The sequence below is a fragment of the Choloepus didactylus genome, chromosome 1, assembly GCF_015220235.1.
Source record: "Choloepus didactylus isolate mChoDid1 chromosome 1, mChoDid1.pri, whole genome shotgun sequence".
Lineage (NCBI taxonomy): Eukaryota > Metazoa > Chordata > Mammalia > Pilosa > Megalonychidae > Choloepus > Choloepus didactylus.
Window position 1 is genome coordinate 93,071,090 of NC_051307.1, and position 19,878 is coordinate 93,090,967.

At 37.2% G+C, this 19,878-nt stretch overlaps 1 protein-coding gene across 3 annotated transcripts in view; it reads right to left on the bottom strand.

Moving 5' to 3' along the window:
* Positions 1 to 19,878, bottom strand: part of LMLN (leishmanolysin like peptidase) — a 147,714-nt gene that overhangs the window by 16,305 nt on the left and 111,531 nt on the right. For all 3 annotated transcript variants that reach the window (XR_005217120.1, XM_037837379.1, XM_037837390.1), the window contains exons 13-15: positions 16,088 to 16,220; positions 14,723 to 14,882; positions 9,818 to 9,948 (exon numbers count right to left, since the gene is read on the bottom strand). Coding sequence is in view for 2 of the 3 variants with exons in the window: in XM_037837379.1 (XP_037693307.1) it covers positions 9,818 to 9,948; positions 14,723 to 14,882; positions 16,088 to 16,220 (424 nt within the window). In the remaining variant the exon portion in view is untranslated. The remainder of the gene's footprint in view (positions 1 to 9,817; positions 9,949 to 14,722; positions 14,883 to 16,087; positions 16,221 to 19,878) is intronic.

Genomic DNA, 19,878 nt, shown 5'->3' on the forward strand with positions numbered 1-19,878 from the left:
AACTCTTTGGTTCAAAGAAACCAGAAGTCGATGGCTTGGAAAATTATGGGCTTCCAGTGGGTGGAATCCCAGAAGCTACAGCCCAATGTGAGGATATAACCAAACATGGAACCCAGCCGCCATTTCAGTACAAGCCAAGACTGGAAAAGGAGTTAAGCAGAAAGGATTTGTGGAAAGTCCTATTGTCTAATGGCTTTGACCCCTGTGTGCTTCATGCAAAGCCAACAGAAGTTTTGCGAGATCTTTACAGACAGAGCCGCTGCCAGTCAGGACTGGAGGAGAAAGACAAGGAACAAATTGAAGGAAAATTTTCTTCAAAGACAAAGCCATGGAGGTTGATGTCTGGAGTCAGGAGGTCTCGGGCTGGGAGAGCGGAGCAGCCCACATGCATGGAAAGGGTGAGTTTGCCCTGGAGGTCGAGGGCAGGCTTTCCGCCTTGATGCTCTGGAAGAGTTTTGCCATCTTAGGTCCCAAAGAGGGCGGAGCACATTCCCAGGGAATTGGGGAGAGCCTGGCTGCCACCACACTGTTCTGAAGGGGTTGAGTGTGTGCCCCGGAGATGGAAGGGAATCCGGGAGCTGCCCCGATGTTTGAGGAGGGTGGGGCCGAGAAGGTGGTCTCCCAATGTGTGGAAATGTTGGAGCACTCACCCAAGCATTTGGAGAGAAAAAGGCTGCCGAAAAGGCCCGTAGGAAGGGTTACACTCGCGCTCTCTCAAGCCCCAAGGATGCAACATTGTTCTGTAAATGACTCTCAGACTTTGAAATCTGATGGAGTTTGTCCTGCAGGTTTTAGGAACTGTTTTGGTCCTGTTAACCCTGTTTTCCTTACTGTTTCTCCTTATGGCAATGGGAATGTTTATCCTATGAATGTCCCTCCTTTGTCTATTGGAAGCATATAACTTGTTCTAAGTCCACAGATCCAAAGCTAAAGGAAAAGTATGCCTTCGGACTGACCACGCCTATATTTGATTTTGATGGGATCTTGTACTTAACTATTGTTACTGAAATGATTTAAGTTTCTGTGGTATTGTGATGAAACGAATGTATTTTGTATTTGGAAAGATAATGTCATTTTGGGGTCCAGGGGGCGGAATGTGCCAGTTTGAATGTATTGTGTCCAGCAGATGCCATTATCTTTGTGGTCTTGTGGGACAGACGTTTTGGTGCTGGTTAGATTTGCTTGGAATGTGCCCCACCCAGCTGTGGGTGGTGACCTTGGTGGGATACTCCCATGGAGGCATGACCCCACCCATTCAGGGTGGGCCTTGATCAGTGGAGCTATATAAAACATGCTGACTCAAAGAGACTGGATGGAGTGCAGCTGTGAGTGATGTTTTGGATTGGAGCAAGCTTGCTGGAGAGGAACGTCGTGGGAGAAAGCCATTTTGAAACCAGAACTTTGGAGCAGACGCCAGCCACGTGCCTTCCCAGCTAACAGAGGTTTTCCGGACGCCATTGGCCATCTTCCAGTGAAGGTACCCGATTGCTGACGTGTTACCTTGGACGTTTTGTGGCCTTAAGACTGTAACTGTGTAGCAAAATAAACCCCCGTTTTATAAAAGCCTATCCATCTCTGGTGTTTTGCATTCCGCAGCATTAGCAAACTAAAACAGTGGGGTAGGCGAATACCCCTGCATTCTCCACAGGCTCCTCAAGGGGGCACTACATCTTTTTTTTTTCCCTTGTTTTTCTTTCTTTTTTTTTTTAACTTTCCCTTCTTTTTTAAATCAACTGTATGAAAAAAAAGTTAAAAAGAAAACAAACATACAATAAAAGAACATTTCAAAGAGACCATAAAAAGGGAGTAAGAAAAAGACAACTAACCTAAGATAACTGCTTAACTTCCAACATGTTCCTACTTTACCCCAAGAAAGTTACATAATATAGCAACATTTCTGTGAACTTGCTCCTACTATATCCATCAGAAATTAACAGACCACAGTCATTCCTGGGCATCCCCAGAACGTTAAATAGCTTATCTGTTCTTCTTGGATTATTGTTCCCCCTTCCTTAATTGCTCTCTATTGCTAGTTCCCCTACATTCTACATTATAAACCATTTGTTTTACATTTTTCAAAGTTCACATTAGTGGTAACATATAATATTTCTCTTTTTGTGCCTGGCTTATTTCGCTCAGCATTATGTCTTCAAGGTTCATCCATGTTGTCATATGTTTCACGAGATCGTTCCTTCTTACTGCCGCGTAGTATTCCATCGTGTGTATATACCACATTTTATTTATCCACTCATCTGTTGAAGGACATTTGGGTTGTTTCCATCTCTTGGCAATTGTGAATAATGCTGCTATGAACATTGGCGTGCAGATATCTGTTCGTGTCACTGCTTTCCGATCTTCCGGGTATATACCGAGAAGTGCAATCGCTGGATTGAATGGTAACTCTATATCTAGTTTTCTAAGGAACTGCCAGACTGACTTCCAGAGTGGCTGAACCATTATACAGTCCCACCAACAATGAATAAGAGTTCCAATTTCTCCACATCCCCTCCAGCATTTGTAGTTTCCTGTTTGATTAATGGCAGCCATTCTAACCGGTGTTAGATGGTATCTCATTGTGGTCTTAATTTGCATCTCTCTAATAGCTAGTGAAGCTGAACATTTTTTCATGTGTTTCTTGGCCATTTGTATTTCCTCTTCAGAGAACTGTCTTTTCATATCTTTTGCCCATTTTATAATTGGGCCGACTGTACTATTGTCATTGAGTTGTAGGATTTCTTTATATATGCAAGATATCAGTCTTTTGTCAGATACATGGTTTCCAAAAATTTTTTCCCATTGAGTTGGCTGCCTCTTTACCTTTTTGAGAAATTCCTTTGAGGTGCAGAAACTTCTAAGCTTGAGGAGTTCCCATTTATCTATTTTCTCTTTTGTTGCTTGTGCTTTGGGTGTAAAGTCTAGCAAGTGGCCGCCTAATACAAGGTCTTGAAGATGTTTTCCTACATTATCTTCTAGGAGTTTTATGGTACTTTCTTTTATATTGAGATCTTTTGTCCATTTTGAGTTAATTTTTGTGTAAGGTGTGAGGTAGGGGTGATCTTTCATTCTTTTGGATATGGATATCCAACTCTCCCAGCCCCATTTGTTGAAAAGACCATTATGACTCAGTTCAGTGACTTTGGGGGCCTTATCAAAGATCAGTCGGCCATAGATCTGAGGGTCTATCTCCGAATTCTCAATTCGATTCCATTGATCTATATGTCTATCTTTGTGCCAGTACCATGCTGTTTTGGCAACTGTGGCTTTATAATAAGCTTCAAAGTCAGGGAGTGTAAGTCCTCCCACTTCGTTTTTCTTTTTTAGAGTGTCTTTAGCAATTCGAGGCATCTTCCCTTTCCAAATAAATTTGATAACTAGCTTTTCCAAGTCTGCAAAGTAGGTTGTTGGAATTTTGATTGGGATTGCATTGAATCTGTAGATGAGTTTGGGTAGAATTGACATCTTAATGACATTTAGTCTTCCTATCCATGAACACCGAATATTTTTCCATCTTTTAAGGTCCCCTTCTATTTCTTTTAGTAGAGTTATGTAGTTTTCTTTGTATAGGTCTTTTACATCTTTGGTTAAGTTTATTCCTAGGTACTTGATTTTTTTAGTTGCCATTGAAAATGGTATCTTTTTCTTGAGTGTCCCTTCAGTTTGTTCATTTCTAGCATATAGAAACATTACTGACTTATGTGCATTAACCTTGTATCCCGCTACTTTGCTAAATTTATTAGCTCTAGTAGCTGTATCGTCGATTTCTCAGGGTTTTCTAGATATAAGATCATATCATCTGCAAACAATGACAGTTTTACTTCTTCTTTTCCAATTTGGATGCCTTTTATTTCTTTGTCTTGCCGGATTGCCCTGGCTAGCACTTCCAGCACAATGTTGAATAACAGTGGTGACAGCAGGCATCCTTGTCTTGTTCCTGATCTTAGAGGGAAGGCTTTCAGTCTCTCACCATTGAGTACTATGCTGGCTGTGGGTTTTTCATATATGCTCTTTATCATGTTGAGGAAGTTTCCTTCAATTCCTACCTTTTGAAGTGTTTTTATCAAAAAGGGATGTTGGATTTTGTCAAATGCTTTTTCAGCATCTATTGAGATGATCAATTGATTTTTCCCTTTTGACTTGTTAATGTGTTGTAATACATTGATTGATTTTCTTATGTTGAACCATCCTTGCATGCCTGGAATGAACCCCACTTGGTCATGGTGTATGATTTTTTTAATGTGTCTTTGGATTCGATTTGCAAGTATTTTGTTGAGGATTTTTGCATCTATATTCATTAGGGAGATTGGCCGGTAGTTTTCCTTTTTTGTAGCATCTTTGCCTGGTTTTGGTATTAGATTGATGTTAGCTTCATAAAATGAGTTAGGTAGTGTTCCATTTTCTTCAATGTTTTGAAAGAGTTTGAGTAAGATTGGTGTCAGTTCTTTCTGGAAAGTTTGGTAGAATTCCCCTGTGAGCCATCTGGCCCTGGGCATTTATTTGTGGGAAGATTTTTGATGACTGATTGGATCTCTTTGCTTGTGATGAGTTGGTTGAGGTCTTTTATTTCTTCTCTGGTCAGTCTAGGTTGTTCATATGTTTCCAGGAAATTGTCCATTTCCTCCACATTATCCAGTTTGTTGCCATAGAGTTGTTCATAGTATCCTCTTATAATTTTTTTAATTTCTTCAGGATCTGCAGTTATGTCACCTTTTTCATTCATTATTTTGTTTATATGGGTCTTCTCTCTTTTTGATTTTGTCAGTCTAGCTAGGGGCTTGTCAATCTTGTTGATCTTCTCAAAGAACCAACTTTTGGTGATATTTATCCTCTCTATTGTTTTTTTGTTCTCTATGTCATTTATTTCTGCTTTAATCCTTGTTATTTCTTTTCTTGTACTTGGTTTAGGATTGGTTTGCTGTTCATTTTCTAGCTTCTTCAGTTGATCCATTAATTCTTTGATTTTGGCTCTTTCTTCCTTTTTAATATATGCTTTTAGTGCTATAAATTTCCCCCTTAGCACTGCTTTTGCTGCATCCCATAGGTTTTGGTATGTTGTGTTCTCATTTTCATTCGTCTCTATATATTTAGCAATTTCTCTTTCTATTTCTTCTTTAACCCACTGATTGTTTAGTAGTGTGTTGTTTAAACTCCAGGTATTTGTGAATTTTCTAAGTCTCTGCTGGTTATTGACTTCTAATTGTATTCCATTGTGGTCAGAGAATGTGCTTTGAATAATTTCAATCTTTTTAAATTTATTGAAGCTTGTTTTATGTCCCAGCATATGATCTATTCTGGAGAAAGTTCCATGAGCACTAGAAAAGTATGTGTATCCTGGTGATTTGGGATGTAATGTCCTGTATATGTCTGTTAAATCTAATTCATTTATCAGATTGTTTAGGTTTTCAATTTCCTTATTGATCTTCTGTCTGGTTGATCTATCTATAGGAGAGAGTGATGTGTTGAAGTCTCCCACAATTATTGTGGAAACATCAATTACTTCCTTTAGTTTTGCCAGTGTTTCTCTCATGTATTTTGTGGCACCTTGATTGGGTGCATAGACATTTATGATTGTTATTTCTTCTTGGTGAATTGCCCCTTTTATTAGTATGTAGTGGCCTTCTTTGTCTCTCAAAACATCCCTGCATTTGAAGTCTATTTTATCTGAGATTAATATTGCTACACCTGCTTTCTTTTGGCTGTAGCTTGCATGAAATATTTTTTTCCATCCTTTCACTTTCAGTTTCTTTGTGTCCCTGTGTCTAAGATGAGTCTCTTGTATGCAACATATTGATGGTTCATTTTTTTTTATCCATTCTGCGAATCTATATCTTTTAATTGGGGAGTTTAATCCATTTACATTCAACGTTATAACCGTGAAGGCATTTCTTGAATCAGCCATCTTATCCTTTGGTTTATGTTTGTCATATTTTTCCCCTCTGTCTATTAATATCCTTTATTGTACCCATACCGAATCTCCTTAGTACTGAACCTTTCTCCAAGTCTCTCTGTCCTTTCTTTGTTTCTCTGTCTGTAGGGCTCCCTTGAGTATCTCCAGTAGGGCAGGTCTCTTGTTAGCAAATTCTCTCAGCATTTGTTTGTCTGTGAAAAATTTAAGCTCTCCCTCAAATTTGAAGGAGAGCTTTGCTGGATAAAGTATTCTTGGCTGGAAATTTTTCTCACTCAGAATTTTAAATATATCGTGCCACTGCCTTCTCGCCTCCATGGTGGCTGCTGAGTAGTCACTACTTAGTCTTATGCTGTTTCCTTTGTATGTGGTGAATTGCTTTTCTCTTGCTGCTTTCAGAACTTGCTCCTTCTCTTCTGTGTTTGACAGTGTGATCAGTTTATGTCTCGGAGTGGGTTTATTTGGATTTATTCTATTTGGAGTTCGCTGAGCATTTATGATTTGTGTATTTATGTTGTTTAGAAGATTTGGGAAGTTTTCCCCAACAATTTCTTTGAATACTCTTCCTAGACCTTTACCCTTTTCTTCCCCTTCTGGGACACCAATGAGTCTTATATTCGGACGTTTCATATTATCTATCATATCCCTGAGGTCCATTTCGATTTTTTCAATTTTTTTCCCCATTCTTTCTTTTATGCTTTCATTTTCCATTCTGTCATCTTCCAGGTTACTGATTCGTTGTTCAACTTCCTCTAGTCTTGTACTATGAGTGTCCAGAATCTTTTTAATTTGGTCAACAGTTTCTTTAATTTCCATAAGATCATCCATTTTTTTATTTAGTCTTGCAATGTCCTCTTTATGCTCTTCTAGGGTCTTCTTGATTTCCTTTGTCTCCCATACTATGGTCTCATTGTTCATCTTTAGTTCTTTGAGTAGCTGCTCTAGGTGCTGTGTCTCTTCTGCTCTTTTGATTTGGGTGCTTGGGCTTGGGTTATCCATATCGTCTGGTTTTTTCATATGCTTTATAATTTTCTGTTGTTTTTGGCCTCGTGGCATTTGCTGAACTTGATAGGGTTCTTTTAGGATTTGTAGACCAATTGAAGTCCTTATCTCTAATTTATCAGATCTACAGCTTCGTGGAGTACACTTTCTCTAACTAACCAGCAGGTGGCGTCCACGAGCCACCTGTTCTCCACAAGCCAGTTCTCCCCTGCTTAGCCTTTTTGGTGAGTGGGGGAGTGAGTCTTGTGGGGTCCAATTGGTGTACCAAGCTTGCGTGTGTAGTTGGTGTTGCCTGCCCTGTATATGGGGCGTGTTTCTGGGCAGTCAGGGAGGGGGGGGTGGCTCTAACAATCAAATCTCCCTGGTGATCCTAGAGTTTTAAAGCTGCTGCAATAGTCTAATCCTTCAGTTCAGTCCTGCCACAGTTTGTCTCTGCCACTGACCCACAAGTCCTTGGTATTGGCGTATGGCTCCTGAGACTTGCAAGTGGGCCCCTCTTCCAGGCCGTGCACCCCGGGTCCTCTGTTGAGGGATGACTGTGCTATGTCACAGGTGAGTGCCGTCCCCCCAGGGCAGTTCTGGCCTGCTGGGCTGTGTAGGGAGGCTCCCAGTCTGCTCAAATGATGGCTGAATGGGGCTTTGTTAATTCACACTGCTCTACCTTCCCACCTCTGGGACATTCAGCTGAGGTTGCAGGGAAGGCTAATGTCCACGCCCAGTTTTGTGGTGTGTGCCTGTTATTTGAAGCACTTCCATCACACTGGGTTGTCTGGGGCAGTTCTGGGCTATGGGGCTGGCGATGGGCAGGAGTGTTTCCTGTCCACCAGGATGATGGCTGTGAGCGGACACCCCCCTTTTCTTGGGAAGTTGTGGTGTTTAGTGAATTTTCTCAGCCACTGGATTATTGCGTTTTGTCTCAGAGCTCTCCTAGTTCTGCTCTTGACTTGACCTGCCCAAATTGCAAGTCTTTGAAGCTTTCTGTATTGGGCTTCTTAGAGTAATTGTTTTAGAAAAAGAAAAAAGGATTAAAAAAAAAAAAAAAAAAAAAGGGCCCTCCTCAGAGATCTAATGGGTTATTGAAATGCTAAGAGACAAAGCAACCAGGGCCATTAAGGAAAGGTCCACAGGGCAGAGAGATCAGCTTTTCTTTGGGATTTGCATATGCGCCTCAGGGCCTGAGCTCGGGCCTGAGCTCTGCCCTTCCCCTTTCTATGTTCACCAGAACTCCAAAAATCCTCCGCTTTTATTTTGGAGTTTTTCGTGTTGTTTTTTTTCTATGCCTGCCTCCTCTCTGCTGGGCTGGCTGCTCTCAGATTCTCTGGTGTCTGGTCTCAGTCTATCTATGGTTGGAGTCTGGATCAGTAGAATGAGTTTCCGATAAGTGCTGCCACTGCAGTTCTCCCTTCTCCTTCCCGGAGCTGACAGCCCCTCCTCCCCCGGGACTGAGCCTGGCAGGGAGGCGCGGGGGTCCCCTGGCCGAAAAAACTTAACAGATTTCGCTGATCTCAGCAGTTCCATGTTTTCATGAGTGTTGTATGAAGTATGCCCAAAAGTCAGATTGCTCTGTGGTGTCCAGTCCACGCAGTTCCTGGCTTTCTACCTACTTTCCTGGAGGAGTAACTAAAACATACAGCTCACCAGTCTGCCATCTTGCCCCGCCTCCGCCTATATCTTAATAAGCCCTTACTAAAGGGATGCGGTCATTTAATATCAGATATGCAAATAAGATAATTAAGAAAATAGAGGTATGCCCCCTTTGGATTTCTAATTTTAAAGAAAAAGACCTATTAGTAATTAGCAGCCGATGTATCAGTTCTTATAATCCATGCTTTCCTCGGGTCTTTTAAAAGAAGATTGTAAACGTTTTTCCATTATACAAAGAAATATTTGTAAAAGAACAAAATTACATATTTATCATTACTTCCATGGGATAAATGCCTAGAAATAAAATTATTATGAAACTTACTGATACATAACAATTATATATATATATTTTTAAATAGATGGTGTGCCAGTTTGAATATATTGTGTCCCCCAAATGCCATTATCTTTGATGTAATCTTGTGTGGGCAGATGCTATCAGTGTTGATTAGATTGTAATTCTTTGAGTGTTTCCATGGAATGTGCCTCACCCAACTGTGGGTGATAACTCTGATGAGATAATTTCCATGGAGGTGTGGCCGCACCCATTCAGGGTGGGCCTTGATCAGTGGAGCCATATAAATGGGCTGACAAACAGAAGGAACTCAGTGCAGCTGTAAGTGACATTTTGAAGAGGAGCTACAGTCAAGAGGGACACTTTGAAGCAAGCACAGGAGCTGCAGATGAGAGACAGTTTGAAGAAGGCTGCTGAAAGCAGACTCTTGCTCCGGAGAAGCTGAGAGAGGACAAATATCCCAAGTGCAACTAACAGTGACATTTTTGGGGAACTGCAGCCTAGAGAGGAAAGTCCTGCGAGAAAACCATTTTGAAACCAGAACTTTGGAGCAGATGCCAGCCACGTGCCTTCCCAGCTAACAGAGGTTTTCCGGACACCATTGGCCATCCTCCAGTGAAGGTACCTGATTGCTGAAGACTTACCTTGGACACTTTATGGCCTTAAGACTGTAACTGTGTAACCAAATAAACCATCTTTTATAAAAGCCAATCCATCTCTAGTGTTTTGCATTCCAGCAGCATTAGCAAACCAGAACAGATGGAGAAAGGCAATTCTCACAAAGATAATATTTCCACAAAACACAAGCATTCAAACTAATATTAACATAAATCAAAGTATTAATCAGTAAACTAATTTAACTATATAAAATATAAAATCTATTAAAATGTATTTATAAAATCTAAACATATAAAACTGTATAATGCTATAAAGTTATATAACATTTGGTGTAATTTATCAACAATCACATAGTTTACCTGATAACATCCACTTCCCCAATCTGGATAACTCAGTTTTCTCTCACACTTTTCCATGACAAATGCTGATTTCTGAATTAGACAGACGGAGTGAGGACCATACTTTTCAGCACCATAGTTTTTAAAAAGGTCTGAAGCAAACCAGAAAAGTCTTTTTAATATTTGACATTTGAAAAACAGTTTGGAAGATACTCAAAAAGTTACATACAGAAGACCATATGACCCACTAACTCTACTCCTAGGTATAAACACAAAAGAACTGAAACCAGGGACTCAAACAGATACACTTGTACACTGCAGCATTATTCACAATTGCCAAAAGGCATAAAACAACCTAAGCGTCCATCAGCAGATGAATGGATAAATAAAATTTGGTATAAATGTACAAGGGAATATTAATTTTCCATGAGAAGGAATTAAGTTCTGATATATGTGATAACATAGATGGACCCTGACAACATCACACTAAGTGAAATAAGCCAGACACAAAGGGACACGTATTGTAAGATTCCACTTAAATGAAATAATTAGAATAAACAAATTCATAAAGACAGAAAGCAGATTAGAGGTTACCAATGGCTTGGGGGAAGGGTATGAGGGAATTAATGCTTAATAGGTATGGTGCTTCTGTTTGGGGTGATAAAAGTTTTGGTGGTGGATGGTGTTGATGGTAGCACAGTATAAACGTAATTGATACCAATAAGCTGTATATCTAAAAATGGTTAAAACGTCAAATTTTATGTTATATATATGTTATTACAATTTTTAAAAAAGCAGAGTTTTCTCTGGCTCATTGCAAGAGAAAAAGTCAGAGATTCAAAGCACAAGAAGATCTGATTTGTTATTGCTGGCTTGAAGATGCAGGGAGACACTTCAAGGCATGTGAGAGTAATCCTGGCTGCCAGCCACCAAGGATATGGGGAACTCAGTGCTACAACTGCAAGGAACTGAACTCTGCCAACAAGAGCTTTGAAGTAGAATTTTCCCTCAGAGCCTCCAGAAAAGAACTCAATCCTGCCAACATTGATTTTGGCCTGTAAGACTCTGAGGAGAGAACTGAATCAGGCTATACTCAAATTTCTAACCTATGGAAATGTGAGCTAATAAGAGGGTGCTTTAAAACTAGAAATAATAATAATAATACTAATAGCATTCACTTTATGATTGCTTACTAGGCTTAATATATGGTTGTTTGTACTTTTCTGATTGTATATTATAAACATACACAAACTAGAAAAAAGAACCTTGTTCTTTTGGCTCAAAGAACAAGAAATGCAAGTATTTCATTCTTATGGTTAAAAGTTGCTTTAAAAACAAACATATTTAATGGAACTTTTCAATTAAAAAAAATCAAGGGAAACATAGGGCTCCAAACTTAACTGGGTTCTCAATAAAGAAAGTAATGAGAGAAAATTACAGAAACAAGGGAGTAAGACTGGGCCCAAAGGAGAGACTGGCACTAAGAATCACTAGATGCTTTGACAACAAGATAAGAATCATTTTCGCTGCTGACCTAAATAGGAATCACTTCTCAAGTGCCCCATGACAGGATGATGATGATGTTGGCTTTTCTGGGGTGTTGCATCCTTGCAAAATTTTACTTAGATCTTCAGCTTTGTGCCACCTCTTGGAATTCCATAAATAATATGCTAAGCCTCAGACTAAGCACACAGCTGCAGAGACAGGAGATAGTATAAATGACCTCTAAATTCCTAAAGTATAGATGAAGCTCTTAATCCCTAACAATAATTTGCTCTTTTTATACTCTATTCAACAGTTAAATTTCATCTTTTGAAAGCAAAGTTTTCAATTAGTCCATTTAAAAAATGTTACAAAGATAAGTATTTAATTTTATATCAGTTTTTTAAAATGTCAATTATATGTTATGAAAGAAAATGTGAAAAAAAATAAAACAGAACTCTATTTTAAAAATTTGTGAGTATTTCAAAGTACTCAAACAGTATAGTGCCAGTCTCTAAAACAGGAGTCAGCAAACTACAACCCTCAGGTCTAACCCTGCCTCTCAATTATTTTTTATAAATACAGTTTTACTGAAACACAGGAATCCATTCACATATTGTCTATTGCAGCTTCCACACTGGAACAGCAGAATTGGGGTTTTTTTTGATGCATTTTTTTAATTGCGCACTTTAACATATATACATAAAATGATAAATTTCAAAATACGATTTAACAAGTAGTTACATGGGTCATGTTCCATTTTTGTAAAATTTCCATTGTTGTGAAATATAAAATACATACAGAAGTGTGCTAACTTTCCGTGTACAGTGCAACAAGCAGTTATATAGGTAATTTAAAAAATTGTTATGGTTACAGTTCCACAGTCTCAACTCTTTCCTTATTATGCAACATAGAGTATATACAGAAAGGTGAAGATTTTCAAAGCACAATTCAACTACTAGCTATAGAGCAAATTTCAAGGAATGTTGTAGGCTACAGTTCCACCCTATCATTTACCTCCTTCCAGTTATTCCAACACCCCAGCCTCTAAAAATATTTATTTATATAAAATTTCAGTATTCATAGACCTTTGTTAAATTTTGTGTGTTGCTACTCCTTCCTCTCACTTAATTTCTTTCTCCGTCTTAGGGGTGTCTAGGCAGTAAACACTGTAACTTGTTCACATTGAAAAGGGATGTTGACAGGATGGGGAAAGAGGTTGCATCTGATTGCTGTTCTTAAAGAGGCTGTTGACTCTGGTTTTAAGATTGTCTGGCATAGGGACACTCTGGTGGATTTAACTTTCTGAGAGATAAAACTTAATGAGTAAATCTTTTACAGAATCTCAGGTAGGGACCTAGGTATTTGGGGACTACTTTTGGGAAGGGCATGGCATACTGTGGCCACTGGGAATGTCTAGCTGGAGCTTGCATAAGAGAAACCTTCAGGACAGCCTCTTGACTCTATCTAAGATCTCTCAGCCACTGTAACCTCAGCTTATTACCTTTCTTTTTCCCCCTTTCAGTCAAGGAGGCATTTTCAATCCCTTGCTGCCAGGGCCAGGCTCATTCCTGGGAGTCATGTCCCACATTGCCAGGGAGATTCATTCCCCTGGGACTCATGTCCCTCATTGGGGGTGGGGGTTATTGTATTTATTTGCCGAGTTGGGCTTAGAAAGAGAAAGTCCACATCTGAGCAACCAAAGAGGTTCCCTGGAGGTGTCTCTTAGGTATAATTAAAGGAGGGCTCAACCTCCCATTTACAGCCCTAAGTTTCACAAGAGCAAGCCTCAAGTCGAGGGCCTGATTTATTAAGTAGTGGGTTCCTAATTTCACTTAATATATATTCTATCCCAAGATAAATGGTCAGTTTCTTACATTATCTTCACTTAGCTGTACAATCATCATTGCTCTCATCTTTAAACAACTATCACATAAAACATCCCAGAGCTCTTATCAGCTGCTAATTATTCATCCCTAGTATTAGTGTAGTGTTGGTAAGATATTCCTATTAAATACAGACTATAACATGTAGTGAGTAGTTTTTCCATATACCAGTCTGTTGTTAACTCTTTGCACCGATGTCATACCTTCTAAGTATATCATGCTAACATTTATTTAGGTTTGTGGTGCTACTCTGTGGGCTACATGCCTGTAAACAACCATTTATGAACATGTTCACCTCCAATGTGTCACTGATTCTTATAATTCCATTAACGGACCATAGTTACACCTGACCATTCCCATACTATTAAGTTCACCCTCATTATCATATCTGTACATATTAGATTATCAGTCACTCTTCACTAGCTTCTATCTCTAGGTCCCCTATATTCTATATTATAAGACACTTATTTTACATTTTTCATGGATTCACATTAGTGGTAACATATAATATCCCTCCTTTTGTGTCTGGCTTATTTCACTCAGCATTATGCCTTCAAGGTTCATCCATGTTGTCGTATGTTTCACAATCTCGTTTCTTCTTATTGCTACATAGTATTCCATCATATGTATAAACCACACTCTGTTTATCCACTCATCTGTTGAAGAACATATGGATTGTTTCCATCTCTCGGCAATTATGAACAACGCTGCTATGAACATCAGTCAGAGTTGGGTTCTGATGACCAGAGAAAAAAACTACTTATTGCTTTTCATTAACATCCCAGATGTGAGAAATGTTTCTTTACAAAGGTGGTTAGTATGAGCAGTAACTATTACTGCTGAATATACAACTGCTATACTGTTTATTCTTTTGATGACCTGTTTATTTATATGTATCAAAAGAGAATAAATAATATAGCAATATATCCTACTGGCCATGGGACAAAAGTATCATTTTGATATCTGAAGAGTGACATGGTACTTCTAAATTAAACAAAATGTACACTCTTCAGAAGAACAAAAAATTAGATAAGTAATGTGTTTTAATAGAAAGAGCTCTGCATTGAAAAATTCTACTCTGACACCAACTAACTGTATCACTTAGTGTCTCTTCCATCATCTGCGAAGTACAATATCTTTCCTATGTCCCTGATAGGGTATTTAGAATAATAAAATGAAATGACAGAAATGAAAGTGCTTTCCAAGAGAAAAGTGCCATGTAGATGTAAGGTATTATTAAAATAGTACATGTACGTTAATGCATGTATGTTTCTAACAGTTAATAATTTTTTTCTATGTGTCAGACACAGTTCTAAGTACTTATATTAATTCATTTAATTCTCACAACAACCCTATGAGATAGGTATTATTATCCCCATTTTACCGATAAGGAAACTGAGACAGAGATAAGTTAAATAATGTCTCACAGATGGAAAGCAGTGGAACTACAACACAAACTCAGACAGTCTGACTTCAGGGTGCCCTTAACCACTATTTTATATTGCTGATATTGTAATTTTAATATGTAAATAACACTTCATTTCACTAGACTACTAACCTGGTTGATTTTCCAATATTCTACAATCTGAGCTGCGCTGATATTCACCACTTAAATGCCAACTGAATTCCTGACTAAAAGGGCAGTAGTCAGCAATTTCTACTGAACCACCATAATAAGGCAAATCTTCGGCAGGTATTCCACTGAGTTCATCAAAGTACTACAAAAAAAATTTATGGGAAGACAGGAAAGTAAGAAAAACATTCTGTATAATCAAAACAAAGTTCACGGGCTATTCATAACAACTCTCTAATGACGTAAAACACAGACATTGACATCCTTTTCTTCACATATAGTACAACACAAAGAAGATAGTAATATAGTATCTGAGGGATGTTTCAAGGCTACTGTTTTAGAAATTAGCAAGGTAAGTAAATTAGTCTAAATTATTTATTAGGTTTATAATTTTGACTCGTTTTAAAAGGATGAAATAGAATTACACTGAGCAAAAGGAAGAGTTTTAAGAGTTGACAAAATGCAAAATTAATGCATAGAATTAAGAGATTCTAAATGTAATGCCCTTCAAGTGCTTTTAGAAGACTTAATTTACATGTTGTTTTGACAAACTTGGAAAAAAAATCTGAGAAAACAAAAGGGATCACATACATATATAATACTTAAAACATCAAAGGAACAAGGTACCAGATAAATTTTAAATATTTCACATTTTAAACCAATTTATTGAGTTATATATTACTATGTCTAGAAATACAGTTGCCATCTTAATGTGTTTGAAGAACTCAGCAGGATCTTAAACATGTGTAGGAAGTTCAAAATTCGGCACCTACCATTTTAAATTAGCTTCTGAGCTATCATTTCTGTCTAAAGAGTCTTTTACAAACAGCAGGTGGAGCTGAGGCTTTATAAAGGTAGCCATGGCAACAAGAAGCTTAAAGGTCAGACTAGAGATTCAGACTGAACATATTTGGACAATTTCTTTCATCTTTCAGATCCCATGAGTCAAACCTTTTATAAAGTACAATGTCCAAGCCTTCTAAGTTAACGGAATTAAATTACCTAAGTTACTTTCTTTAAAGAACCTTATCTTTTGTGTAAACAGAGTAATTTAAAGATGAAGACTTTGGAATAATTAGAAAGAAAATGCAAACAGTTTAAAAATAAGTGAAAACAAATATTGTAACTATCATCTGCCATTACTACAAGGCACTGCCAGATATAATTACATGCTAACAACATATTCATTTTGAAGAAACAGAGGATTTTTTCAGTATTTTTTTCCTTAACTTATGGAAAACAAATGGAGCCTGTAAGTTGAAAAACTTAAGAGAATAAACTTTTCTTATTCAAAGTGGGGAATCCTTTTTAAACACTGATTCCTATAATTAAGCTCAAAACAAGTGTTACCTGGTACTCTTGTGGTAAAGGTTTCGGGAACTTCTGCAAATTACACACTGCAACTGCTCTCTGGTCCTGTCTGCAAGTTAGCTGCAATGGATTACTTCTGAGCGTGTCACAGTAAGGGCTCAGCATTTGCCTCCTGCACACAAAGATAAGCATGATGGTATCAAACTCGAAAGAAAATATACAATTCCATTCTAGAGCTTCTCTTTTTTATTATAATCTCAATATAATTTAATAATTTAAAACTAATTGCTGAATCAGGTTAAATTTATTTTTCGAATAGTAAAAGGAAATGCTTAATGTAGATACAGAAGATTAATGTCAAATGCATTACACATTATTTCACTTGTCTTAAATAAAATTCTATTTATGTTTTTTTCAACTTTGTCAGTAAAATTGAGTTCTGCAGGCTCGTTTTGTGTTTTTAATGCCAACTAATGAAATTGCAATGCTGGGCAGAAATATGTCTTCACAATTAACAAAAGGAGTCTTAGCAAGAGATGGAGGTGATGTCCCTTCTACCCTGCGACTACAAAAGGAGAAAATTTTTTCTGTATCATAATCTAGCTCAATCTTATTTGATATTTTGTTGTTTAACATTTTGTTAAATTGAAAACATTCACAAAACAACTAATCGTGATTTCCTGTGCAAAATGAAGACTGTATGACTATTCCTAATTGCTACCAACTTATTCTGTTCTCTGTTAACATAAATCTTAGAAACATAATTTGAAAAAAGGGGTCTTGTAATTCTCCAAAGACATCAGAAATTGGTGCCCTGTCCTGTAAAAATAATTTTAAACAAATCTATAATTAGGACTAATCATCTTACTGGTAATTCGTTGTCATAATAGAAATGTTATATATGAAATCTCTATTTCTAAACAACATAAATTCTATTAAGACTGGCCTGCCAAACTGGGGTGGGATCACTGGTATTTTTCCTCCTTTTCAAATGTTTGTTAAGGAAAAAAAGCCAATGTTAGATTTCTTATTTTAAGGAAGATCAATACTTTTCTCATTTAAATTAACATAGTATAGCAATAGAACATCTCAAGAGAATTACAGTTTCTTGAGATACAACATGTAAAATACCTACCACAGTCTTCAATAAACTTGAAGCAACACAGTGTAATAGGAACAGAAAGGTCTGGAAGTTATCACACAGCCTACAATCCCAGCCCTATCCTCTTACTTGGTATATACCTAACTTTCCTGAGTTTCAACTGCAAAGCACTCGGTGCTTAGACATAGAAATTACTCAATAAATGTAATTCCCACTGTTCATACCATTTTAATAAAACGTATACAGAAGATAATTTTATAACTCCCCATAACAAGGTTTCCAATGAATATGACTAGTAATTCTTACTAAACGATTCTTCTCAATACCAAGAAATTCATTTCTTTTTTTCTAAAATACAACAGTACATATTTATTTTAAATAAAAACAATGAGTTTTGGCTAAAACTGTTAGAGAGGTATAACTGCTTTACTGAAAGATGAAGTTAAAAATGCTGATTGTTGGATGAACCCTGAAGACATCATGTTGAGTGAAATAAGCCAGACACAATAGAACAAATATTTTTTTATCTCACTGATACGAAATAATAATAATAAGCAAATTCATAGAGTTGGAAACTAGAATAAAGGTTACCAGGGGCCTGGGTGGGGTAAGTAATGGAAAGATGATACTTAAATTGTTGAGTTTCTATTTGGGTTGATGTGAAAAGTTTTGGTAATGGATGGTGGTGATGGTAGCACAACATTGTGAACATAATTAAGAGCACTGAATTATGTATCTGAATGTGGTTCAAGGGGAGATTTTAGGTTGTATATATGTTTACTAGAATAAAAATTTTAAAAACCCATAGGACTGTACAACACAAATAGTGAACCCTAATATGAACCATTGACTACAGTTAGTCGCACAATTATAAAAATGTTCTTTCATGAACATTTGTTCAATGTTGTTACATTGTAACAAATGTACCACTCTAATGAAAGGTGTAAATAATAGGGTAGTCTATGAAAGTTCTGTATTTTATGCATGATTTTTTGGTAAACCTACAATCTCTCTAATTTAAAAAGAAAGCTGATTCTAAAAATTTCAAAGTTAGAGCTATTCAGCATTCATGGCTTGAAACTCTAGAGCAGCACTGTCCAAGAGAATTTTCTGCAATGATGGAAATGTTAATATATCTGTGCTGTCCAATATGGGAGCTATAATCATATGTGCCTAGTGCAACTGAGGAACTGAATTTAAAACTTTAACTTTAATTTAAATATAAATATAAATATCCATACGTAGCTACCGGTACCATATTGGACAGTGCAGCACTAGAGCCAATGTTAATATCAAACAAGCTAGGCAGAGGAGTTGGGTGATTTTATCAGTTTTAGTTGCTTTAAAACATAGAATGAACTGTATTTAGTGCGTGCATGGATTCAAGTCTTTCAATGAGTATAGCTTTGCCTAGGCTCAACCCATCGCTTCTCACACAGGTTGCCTAGCAGTGAAAAAGGAGAGGGATCACAGCTAATAAGGCCCAGAAGTTAAGCAGAAGAACCCCAGATGCCAGTGGCCTTTCTTCAGAGAAGGTATCTTCCTCTTAATGCCTTAATTTGGACGTTTTCTCATCTTAAGAACTGTACCTTTGTAAACTAATAAATCCCCATTATAAAAGCTGACCCATTTCTGGTATATTGCACTCTGGCAGCTTTAGCAAACTGAAATAGTGGGGAACTTCCTCAACTTGATAAAGAACATCTGTAAAAAACCTACAACTAATATTACAATTAATGATGAATGACCGAATGTTTTCCCTCTACAATCAGGAACAAGGTAAGGATATCCACTCTCACATACTCTAAACATAAAACTGAAGGTTCTTGCCAGGGCAATAAGGCAAGAAAAGGAAATAAAGGCATATCAATTAGAAAAGAAGAAATAAAATTGCCCCTATTTGTAGATGAAATGATTGCCTACATACCACATCCCAAGGAATCTGCAAAAAAATTCCTAGAACTATTAAGAGAGTTCAGGAAAGTCATAGGATATAAGATAAACATACAAAATTCAGTTGTAAACTACATACTAGCAATGAATGCATATCATTTATACTTACTAAAAAAAAAAAAAGGAATACTTAGGTATAAATCCAATGAAATATACATAGGACTTGTATGCTGAAAATTACACAACACTGATGAAATACATCAAAGATCTAAACAAACAGATACAACTATGGTCATGGATTGGAAGACTCAATATAGTAAAGATGCCAATTCTCCCCCTTACAGGTTTAACTCAATTCCTATCAATATCCCTGAAAAATATTTTTGTAGATATAGACAAGATTATTCTAGAATTAATATGGAAAGGCAAAGGAACTAGAATAGTCAAACAATGCTGAAAAGAAGAATAAAGTGGGAGGAATCACTATACCCAATTTCAAGACTTACTATAGAGTTACAGTAATAATGACTAGTATTGTATTGGTAGAGGACGAAGGGACAGAAACAGATCAATAGAACAGAATAAAGAACCCAGAAACAGACCAGCACACATATACCCAACTGATTTTTTGACAAAAGTGAAAGAGCAACTCAATGGAGTAAAGATAACCTTTTCAATAAATTGTGCTGAAGCTACTGGACATCCATAGGCAAGAAATTAACTTCAACCTAAATCTCTCACCCTATACAAAAAGTAACTCAAAATGGGTCATGGATTTAAATGTAAAACATAAAACTGAAATACTTTTGGGAAAGAAAAATAGGAGAAAATATTT